The 10820-nt window shown below is 49.8% G+C and overlaps 1 protein-coding gene across 1 annotated transcript; it reads right to left on the reverse strand.

The window, feature by feature from the left end:
• Window positions 1-42: 42 nt before the first annotated feature.
• LOC114595562 (olfactory marker protein) lies at window positions 43-2900 on the reverse strand. Its single transcript, XM_028725899.2, has one exon. The coding sequence runs from the start codon at window positions 2124-2126 to the stop codon at window positions 1647-1649; it is 480 nt and encodes a 159-aa protein (XP_028581732.2). The 5' UTR covers window positions 2127-2900; the 3' UTR covers window positions 43-1646.
• Between the last annotated feature and the right edge of the window lie 7920 nt (window positions 2901-10820).

Raw genomic sequence — 10820 nt, forward strand, 5'->3', positions numbered from 1 at the left:
CCAACAGCTCCAATCTGCAAATGGTTGGTTGGTTTTTTTTTTAAGTAAGTAGCTTTACATTTATAAGATTTTATACACCTTGTACAACTGGGGCAGGCTCTCTTGTTTCCAAAAGGCAGGGAATAATTTACTCTTAGGGGTACAGGAGAGGGGAAATGTGATGGGGGGGGGGACGACTTAATTCACCCCCAGCCACAGATCACCAGGAAGACAGGTCCTTCTCTCTGAGCCTCGGATCCCAATTTGCAAAGCAGTACCTACTTCATGCTAAACACTGTATGCGTGGGGTTTTTTTTTGGGGGGGGGGTACATATCTGTAACATATAGACATAGAGACATCACCTTGCCAACAAAGGTCCGTTTAGTAAAAGCTATGGTTTTAGTGATGTATGGAAGTGAGAGCTGGACCATAAAGAAAGCTGATCGCCGAAGAATTGATGCTTTTGAATTCTGGTGCTGGAGAAGACTCTTGAGAGTCCCATGGACTGCAAGAAGATCAAACCTCTCCATTCTGAAGGAAATCAGCCCTGAGTGCTCACTGGAAGGACAGATCCTGAAGCTGAGGCTCCTAGACTTTGGCCACCTCATGAGAAGAGAAGACTCCCTGGAAAAGACCCTGATGTTGGGAAAGATGGAGGGCACAAGGAGAAGGGGATGACGGAGGACGAGATGGTTAGACAGTGTTCTCGAAGCTACAAACATGAGTTTGACCAAACTGCGGGAGGCAGTGGAAGACAGGAGTGCCTGGCGTGCTCTGGTCCAGGGGGTCACGAAGAGTCGGACACGATTAAACAACAACACCTACTTCATGCTAAACACTGTATGTGTGTGGGGTTTTTTAGGGGGGGCGGAGATATCTATAACACTCTATGTGATAAAAATGCTCTAATTGAGGGTTCCCGGGATGATGGTGGTGGGGGGGGGTGATGAAAAGAAATAAGTCAACAAGTCTTCATCACTGGACTCTTCCCCTTTTACCCCTTGGTTTAAGCTATATCTGCCCCCGTATTTCTCCCAGAACCCATGAGGACTACCAGCTTGCTTCAAAAGAGGCAAAAGGAAAATAAAAATCCGAACGGTCCCATGTATGAGGTCCTTGGCTCCATGATATACCCTTTGCTCTGGAGGGCAGTCAGAGCTGTGCAGATGTGCAGCTCTCCCGGTGTAAAGAACTGGGGCAAGATGGGAGTCGGCCACCCAGGGGTGCCCTTGCTTCATCCAGCCTTCTGAAATTGCCAGGGGGGTCTTTTTGCACCAGCATTGCGTGGATTTCTTGACTCGGCGGTCTGTCTGCGCCCGTGTGCACGTCCGTCCGTCCCGAAGCTTCAAAACAGAAAACGCACCTCATTTCCCGGCAGGAAACTTTGCCGCCTAAGCTGCGTCACGCGCCGCTTCTCTGAATCCTACGTTGAAAGCGCGTCGAAAAAGCGTGGCCTCCCAAGTTAGAGAAGCAAAGAAAGAAATAGAAGGAAATAAGCAGACTTCCCAAATTGAGGCAGGCACCTGTGGCGAGCAGGAAGAAATAAACTGCACCGTCTCCACGGTGCAATTTTGTTTTAGAAAATGAGAAAGCAGCCACAGAGTCGACAGCAGCGGGGAGAAAACAGGAGAAGTTAAGGAAGTTGGGAGGGCAAGAGAGGCCAAACTCAGACTTTGAACACGACTGAGCACTTGAGCTGGGCTGGTTCCAGGCCGTCTGTGTACGCCAGGAGGAAATACATGACTTTCCGGATCCTGGCCAGCTCCACCAGTCTCTCCCCAAACTCCAGAGCGTCGGCCTCGTTCCAATCGACCTCCTGGGCGCCCGCCTTCTTCCAGAAGACGGCCACAGGCTCCAGAAGCTGCCTGCGCATGAGGTTGGTGAGGTCCGGCGTCCAATGCTGGGAGGTACCAATGATGGTGACCTTGCCAGGCTTCTCCAGAAGCACGTTCCAGCGCAGGAAGCTGAGGCCGTGCTGGCGCGAGAAGTCCAGGCGGTAAACGAACTCGTTGGCTTGCAGCAGCTTCTCCCCGTCTTGCGGTTTCTCGTTCCTCTGCTGGAGGCTCTCGACGCGCAGACGCATGCACCGGGTCAGTTCGGCGTCCTGCACCAAGTGCAGCTCCAGCTCGGCCGCCTCCGAAGCCATCGAGACCCTTGGTTTGCCCTCTCCTCCCTTCCCCTCGGCCGTGTTCTGCAGCACTGCCTCTCTGTCTTTCTCCGAGCGTCCGAGACGTAGCAAGAAAAATATGACACTGTTTGCAAACTCTTCCTCTCTCTCTCTCTGGCCGGCCCTCCCCTGTCCCAGCGGTGCTAGGCAACCTGCTTCGGTGACGCGAAGCACCCTCGGGGGCTTTCCTCTGGGTGCCCTCGCCTCATTTGCAGGCGAGGGACGGATCCCGGCGCTGTGCGATAAATCTATAGGGGATGCAGCCTCTGATGTCAGCTTCCCTGGCAACGCGCCTAGTGACCATTCCCAAACGAGGCACGTGGCATTCTCGGTCAGGTTTAAACGAGGTCTCCTATGCGCCTGCCCCTCGGGATGGGGCAGGGGCTGGGGGCATATGCTGGGAATTCAGGAGGGGGTAGCAGGTTTCCTCTCTCCTCACCCCGTATGGCATCAAAGGATGTAAAGAAGCCTAGGCTCGTGCTGGAAACAGCCCCATATTCTTTCCCCTGCGTCCCGTTCATCTGACGCTTTCCCCAGTGTTGATAATTTTAGACTGCAGGCTCCTTATGTCAAACCCTGACACGAAACCAGAATTGCAATAATAATAATAATAATACAGTCATACCTCGGGTTATGGACGCTTCGGATTGTGCAATTATGGGTTGCGCACCACACTGAACCCGGACGTACCAGAACGGGTTACTTCTGGGTTTCGGCACTTGCGCAGAAGCGCTAAATCGCACTTTGCGCATGCGCAGAAGCACCGAATCGCAACCCGCGCGTGCACAGACGTGGCGCTGCAGGTTGTGAACGTGCTTCCTGCACGGATCACATTTGCAACCCAAGCGTCCACTGTAACAACAACAACAACAACAACAACAACAACAACAACAACAACAATTCATTACTTATACCCCACCCATCTGGTCAGGCCTCCCCAGCCACTCTGGGTGGCTTCCAACAGGATATTAAAAACACAATAAAACATCAAACATTAAAAGCTTCCCTAAACAGGGCTGCCTTCAGATGTCTTCTAAAGTCAGAGAGTTGTTTATTTCCTTCCTGGGAAGGCGTTCCACAGGGCGGGCGCCACCACCGAAAAGGCCCTCTGGCTGGTTCCCTGTAGCCTCACTTCTCGCAAGGAGGGAACCGCCAGAAGGCCCTCGGCACTGGACTTCAGTGTCCGGGCTGAACGATGGGGGTGGAGATGCTCCTTCAGGTCTATTGGGCTGAGGCCGTTTGTATTGTAGAATATTGTTGAATTGTACAGTTGGAGGGGACTCTAGGGTCATCTAGTCCAACCCCCTGCAATGAAGGAATCTCAACTAGATCATACGTGGCAGGCAGACATCTACAACCTCTCACTATCAAACAGTTCTTGCTGTCAGAAAGTTGAAATAAATCAATAAAAATTGTCCAGTAGCACCTTAGAGACCAGCTAAGTTTGTTCTGGGTATAAGCTTTCGTGTGCATGCACACTTCTTTAGAAAGTCAGAAAGTTCTTCCCGATGCTTCGATGGAATCTCCTTTCTTGTAGCTTGAAGCCATCGGTTCAGGTCCAACCCTCTGGACCAGGAGAAAACAAGCTTATGATACGATAATCTTTATTGTTATTGTCTCATACAGAACAACAAAATTGAAAAATCTACACCAGACATTCAAAAACCAACAAGCCTGCTATCCCAGCTCTCTGGTTAGTCCCAAAAAAACTCTGATACCCCATTTTAAAATACAATATACTCCCATAAAGACTCCTTATACTGTGTTTAAAACCAAAATCGCATTTGGGTAGAAACTGTTTCTCAGACGGCTAGTCCTGGTCTTTATAACCCTGTACCTTTTTCCAGAAGGCAGAAGCTGAAAGAGATCATTTCCGGGGTGCGCACTATCCTGCGCTGTCTCTGCAGCTTTCTTATGGAACCCGGAAGCATAGATTTGATCCAAGGTGGGAAGAGTGCACCCAGTTATTCTCTCCGCAGTCTTTACAACCCTGGATAGATTGATTTTTCCCTGGCCGTGCAGCTCCCAAACCACACACAGAGACCATAAGTTAATACCCTCTTCACAGTGCAATGGTAAAATGCCATCAACAGGTCCTTTGAGAGATTGTTTTTCCGGAGGATTCTCGGAAAACATAACCTCTGCTGTGCTCTCTTCATCAGGTCTTTGCTGTTTCCTCCCCAGGTTAGGTCGTCTGTCAACTCCATTCCCAGAAATTGAAACACTGAGACCTGTTCCACGCACTTCCCCTCAATAATGAGTGGCTGAATATTCATGGTGTAGATCAAGGTGCTTGCTCAGCTGCCGCGCTTGCGACAGGACCAAGAGCAAAAGTTTGGGAACAAAATGGTCAAAGGCCTGGAAACGATGCCTTATGAGGAACGGCTAAGGGAGCTGGGCATGTTTAGCCTGGAGAAGAGGAGGTTAAGGGGTGATATGATAGCCATGTTCAAATATATAAAAGGATGTCATATAGAGGAGAGAGAAAGGTTGTTTTCTGCTGCTCCAGAGAAGCGGACACGGAGCAATGGATCCAAACTACAAGAAAGAAGATTCCACCTAAACATTAGGAAGAACTTCCTGACAGTAAGAGCTGTTTGACAGTGGAATTTGCTGCCAAGGAGTGTGGTGGAGTCTCCTTCTTTGGAGGTCTTTAAGCAGAGGCTTGACAACCATATGTCAGGAGTGCTCTGATGGTGTTTCCTGCTTGGCAGGGGGTTGGACTCGATGGCCCTTGGGGTCTATTCCAACTCTATGATTCTATGATTCTATGATCTAGCAACGTTGTACTGCAGGACAGTCCTGTGAGGCTGGGGAAAAAAGAACCCTCAAAGCGGAAACAGTGTCCATCATCATGTACTTCTCTGGAGGCCCAGATCATGGCTGTGAGATAAGGAAAGTTGCATTCCTGTGGGAGGCGTGATGCAGGTCCAACAGCTTTGCGGAGAGAAATGTCTCAAACAGCCTCAGCCCTGGTTGCTCTCCAACACAGGTGCTCCAGAGTGTCCTTTGACCAGCGGGGCTTGCATTCGCCAAATTTAAATTTGGTGACCAGCTGATCGGCGCTGACTTCTAGCCCGGTTGGGATCCTGCTGTATTCCGGATCTTCCAGGCAGTGATCCCAAAACAGGGGTCGAAGACAGCGCTGACTGAAAACTCCGGAGCGTAGCTGATCCCTTCGAGGCTTGGTCCCCATTGATCAGCAGTGCTTGGATCTTCCTTCGCAGGCTGGGAATGCCGGTCGCCTGATGTCATGGTTATGTCAGGGGACTGACAGGTGGGCGCTCTGCTCACTTGTCAAAGCAGCCTGCCAGCCGCGCTGGACCTCAGGATCGGGTCAGCCAGACTGAAAAGGGCCCTTGCTCCTGGTGTAGTGGTTAGAGTAAGGGCAGGGGACTTTTGACCCTCCAGCAGTTACTGGACTCCAAATTAACATCAGCCACAGCCAGCATGGCCAATGGTAAGGTATACAGTGGTACCTCGGGTTACATACGCTTCAGGTTACATACGCTTCAGGTCACAGACTCTGCTAACCCAGAAACAGTGCTTCAGGTTAAGAACTTTGCTTCAGGATGAGAACAGAAATCACATGGCGGCAGAGGGAGGCCCCATTAGATAAAGTGGTGCTTCAGGTTAAGAACAGTTTCAGGTTAAGTACGGACCTCCGGAACGAATTAAGTACTTAACCCAAGGTACTCTGGGTGGCTTCCAATGGAATATTAAAATACAATAACGTATTAAACATTAAAAGCTTCCCTGAACATGGCTGCCTTCAGATGTCTTCTAAAAGGTTGGTAGTTATTTTTCTCTTTGAGATCTGGTGGGAGGGTGTTCCACAGGGTGGGCGCCACCACCGAGAAGGCCCTCTGCCTGGTTCCCTGTAACTGGGCTTCTCGCAGGGAGGAAACCACCAGAAGGCCCTCGGCGCTGGACCTCAGTGTCCGGGCAGAACGATGGGGGTGGAGACGCTCCTTCAGAGCCAGAGATTGAACCTGGAACCTTCTGCATGCGAAGCAGGTGTCCTAACATCTCAGCTAAGGACCATGCCTAGGCCAGAGAGATGCTTTTGTTCCTCCCGTTACTCCGGGTTTTAATTAGAGCTGCTTTTTATTAGAAACCCTTTTTATTTTATTTTATTATATTTTATTTCTATTCCGCCATCTGACTGCATTGCCTCAGCAAATCTGGAGAGCTCCCAACCAAATATTAAAAACACAATAAAACATTAATAATGCCAAGGTTGCAGGTTTGATCCCTGTATAGGGCAGTTGCATATTCCTGCATCGCAGGGGGTTAGACTAAACCAGCTTCATGGTCCCTTCCAACTTTACAATTCTATGATTAACTATTAAGAACCAATCTTGCAAAGAAGTGACACCGCTTAAAGGACCGGTGCGAAGTAGGAGCCCCATTAAAGAAAAGGAAAGAAGTACCCAGCCTCTGCGCGATTGCTTTCCACTTTCTCAGGCTTCCCCATGGCTGATCTCTCATGCCCAAACTTGAAAGCCTCTTTCTCCCCTCCTTCGCTCGCAAGAGAAAGGAGGCTCTTTCGATTACCGTATTTTTCGCTCCATAAGACGCACCTAGTTTTTAGAGGAGGAAAGGGGGAAAGCCCCAGTTTTTGGAGGATCAGCTCAAAGTTGTGCAGCTTCTTTTGCAAAGGGGAAAAATCCCGTTTTTATGGGGTTCAACTCACAGTTCTGCAGCTTCCATAGGAAAGGAAAGGGAGACCTTTCTACAGTTTCCAGACAGATAATCTAATCAGCCAGTCACATGTCGCTGGGGAAACAAACAGCCTCCATCTGCAGAACATCAAAAAATGGAGGCCTGGGCAAGGGGCTGGGGCCAGAAATGGAGCCAGCGATCAACAACACATTCACTCCATAAGACGCACAGACATTTCCCCTTACTTTTTAGGAGGGAAAAAGTGCGTCTTATGGAGCGAAAAATACGGTACTCTGACGCTCCAGCAGATGACTTTGCCACTCCTGAAAGTCTTCAAGTTGCACACACCTGCATGACCCCAGCTGAATTCCTGCACCAACCGTCTTGTAAAGTTGGGCACCGAAGCAGGCTGTCTGTCCGAAAATGCTAAGCCAGAGTGTGGCGTTTGCCTCCTAGGTGGGTCATAAGGAAAGGGTTACATGAGTGTGAAGTGACTGGCCAGTGGGGACCCAAGGGGAGGAGTTAGAGTTAGAGTTGGAGTTGTTGGAAAGTCAGTTGAGAGTTGGGAATTGGAGAAGGAAGAGGGAGGATAAGTCTGTGGGTTGGTCGAGTTGTGTGGTGAGAGAGTGAGAGGAACTGTTAGGTGGAGTCAGATAGTTACAGTGGTGCCCCGCAAGACGAATGCCTCGCAATACGAAAAACTCGCTAGACGAAAGGGTTTTCCGTTTTTTGAGTCGTTCCGCAAGACGAATTTCCCTATGGGCTTGCTTCGCAAGACGAAACGTCTTGCGAGTTCTTGAGAGTTTGTTTCCTTTTTCTTAAAGCCGCTAAGCCGTTAATAGCCGCTAAGCTGCTAATAGCCGCTAAGCCGCTAATAGCCGTGCTTCGCAAGACGAAAAAACCGCAAGACGAAGAGACTCGCGGAACGGATTAATTTCGTCTTGCGAGGCACCACTGTAGTTGGGATAATCAGTTTGAAGTTGTTAGGAACGAATAGGTCAGTAAAGAAACTAAGATTAAGAAACTGACAAGAAGAATTAACTGAAACCTTAAACTTGTTCATGCTTATAAAAATAAACTTGATTATTTGTTAATGTTGACAACTGTCTGGACTCTGTGTGTCCCCGAGGGAAACGGGTTGGTGGCAGCGAAGAGGCAATCACAGTGGTGGCACAGGGATCAATAGACAGTCAAACGTCCGAGGACCCTGTGTGTGATCGCCACACAGAGCAAAAAGTTTCCAGCCTCAACCCCATCCAGCAAGTAATACAAAAAGGCTCCTGAGAGGCAAGCGATGCTCTCTGCTCCCACCGGGAGAGAGAAGGGATTGGAAAGTTAGCATCGAGCAAACAAACAAAACAAAACAAAAATTGGGTTGCTGTGGGAGGGACGGCAATGTCTGAAATAATGAGGGCCTCATGGGTCCTCTTCTCCTCTTTGAATGGAGTCTCCTAGGACCAAGAGACCGGAGCAGATTGGGAGGCAATTTGCGCAGCTGAACTCAATGCTCAGGAAGGAGGTCAAACAGGGGGAGAAGGCAGGCAGTGAATGGCAGCCGGCGCAGGAAGCGCACAATGTCACAAGTAAAAAGTAGAGAAATCACCTTGCCAACAAAGGTCCGTATAGTAAAAGCTATGATTTTCCCAGTAGTGATGTATGGAAGTGAGAGCCTAAAGAATGTTGATTGCCAAAGAATTGATGGTTTTGAATTATGGTGCTGGAGGAGACGCTTGAGAGTCCCATGGACTGCAAGAAGATCAAACCTCTCCATTCTTAAGGAAATCAGCCCTGAGTGCTCACTGGAAGGACAGATCCTGAAGCTGAGGCTCCAATACTTTGGCCACCTCACGAGAAGAGAAGACTCCCTGGAAAAGACCCTGATGTTGGGAAAGATGGAGGGCACAAGGAGAAGGGGACAACAGAGGACGAGATGGTTGGACAGTGTTCTCAAAGCTACCAGCATGAGTTTGACCAAACTGCGGGAGGCAGTGGAAGACAGGAGTGCCTGGCGTGCTCTGGTCCATGGGGTCACGAAGAGGCAGACATGTCTAAACGACTAAACAAGAACAACAACAACCCTGCTAAACGATAATAACTCAGCCTTCCAGAGTCAAGCAGGTCTACTCCAGAGATGGCCAATGTAGGAACAGAGGAAGCTGCCCCATCCAGAGTCAGAAGGTAAAGGGACGCGGGTGGCGATGTGGTCTAAACCACCGAGCCTCTTGGGCTTGCCGATCAGAAGGTCGCCGGTTCGAATCCCCGCGACGGGGTGAGCTCCCGTTGCTCTGTCCCAGCTCCTGCCAACCTAGCAGTTCAAAAGCACACCAGCGCAAGTAGATAAACAGGTACCACTGCGGCGGGAAGGTAAACAGCGTTTCCGTGAACTCTGGTTTCTGTCACGGTGTCCCGTTGCGCCAGAAGCGGTTTAGTCCTGCTGGGCACATGACCTGGAAAGCTGTCTGCGAACAAACGCTGACTCCCTCGGCCTGAAGCAAGATGAGCACCACACTTCATAGTCGCCTTTGGCTGGACTTAATTGTCCAGAGGTCCTTTACCTTTTCTTTTTTTACAAAAACAGACCACTGGTAAGGTAAAGGTAAAGGGACCCCTGACCATTAGGACCAGTCGTGGCCAACTCTGGGGGTGTGGCGCTCATCTCGCTTTATTGGCCGAGGGAGCTGGCGTACAACTTCCGGGTCATGTGGCCAGCATGACTAAGCCGCTTCTGGTGAACCAGAGCAGCGCACGGAAACGCCGTTTACCTTCCCGCCGGAGCGGTATCTATTTATCTACTTGCACTTTGCCGTGCTTTCGAACTGCTAGGTTGGCAGGAGCAAGGACCGAGCAACGGGAGCTCACCCCGTCGCGGGGATTCGAACCGCCGACCTTCTGATCAGCAAGTCCTAAGCTCTGGTTTAACCCACAGCGCTACCTGCATCCCTAGACCACTGGTACATCTACCTCAATGGTGTCTGCACTGACTGGCAGCAATGGCTCTCAACGATTTCAGGGATAGAGCAATTCTAGAAACATTCCCCTCCCCCAAAGGAGGGAATCAGGTTGCCAAAGGATGATCACAACCAGTGGCTTTCAAACTTTTACAAGCCACCATAATTTCATCCCCAGCGCCCCCAACCCATAATAAGAAGCATTATTCGGAATAGCGTGACCCACTAAGGCATGGGTAGGCAAACTAAGGCCAGGGGCCGAATCTAGCCCAATCGCCTTCGAAATCCGGCCCACAGACGGTCCGGGAATCAGTGTGTTTTTACATGAGTAGAATGTGTCCTTTTATTTAAAATGCATCTCTGGGTTATTTGTGGGGCATAGGAATTTGTTCATCCCCCCCCCCCAAAAAAATATAGTCCGGCCCCCACAGGGTCTGAGGGACAGTGCACCGGCCCCCTGCTGAAAAAGTTTGCTGACCCCCTGCACTAAGGCAATAACACAAAATAATTCAAAACAGTAACAATGCATTGGGCATTTATTCAAAAGCCAGTTAAAGTTATTTAGGTTTACTCAGCAAATCTGATGAACTTGATTTGGCGATAGCAGTTTTTCAAAGTCTGCTGGTCATCTGCACGTCCCAAGACTCTTAATCTCAGCGTCGTGGCTTCAAGAGCCACGTTGGGGATAAGAGTCCTACATGTCAGGGGGTTGGACGAGACAACCCTTTTGTACAATTCTATGATCTGACGAACACATCAGAATGACGATTTGCTAAGTGCGGACAGGCAGAAACCCAGCGTTTGTCCACTAGAGGGCAGCAGCTGTCACAAGCATCTTTTCCAATGGGGGCGAAGATAACGAACAGGAACAGGCTTTTAAATCATATTTTGGTTGGGGCGCCTTGGGCACTTCAATTTCTGGTGCCGGAGGCTGGAATACAGTCATTGCAACGTCTAGTTCTTGGCAGCCTTTTGTCTCTGTATGAATCCGCCTGTTTCCTTTGAAAGCCCTTGCAAAGTTCAAAGCCTGAGGCTTGAAAATTAAACAGTGAAACAGAGA

Source organism: Podarcis muralis, unplaced genomic scaffold, assembly GCF_964188315.1.
Source record: "Podarcis muralis unplaced genomic scaffold, rPodMur119.hap1.1 HAP1_SCAFFOLD_215, whole genome shotgun sequence".
NCBI classification, from domain to species: Eukaryota; Metazoa; Chordata; class Lepidosauria; order Squamata; family Lacertidae; genus Podarcis; species Podarcis muralis.

Bases quoted from the DNA above. Each gene is read 5' to 3' on its own strand.
- LOC114595562 (XM_028725899.2), bottom strand. From the start codon at position 2,126: ATGGCTTCGGAGGCGGCCGAGCTGGAGCTGCACTTGGTGCAGGACGCC.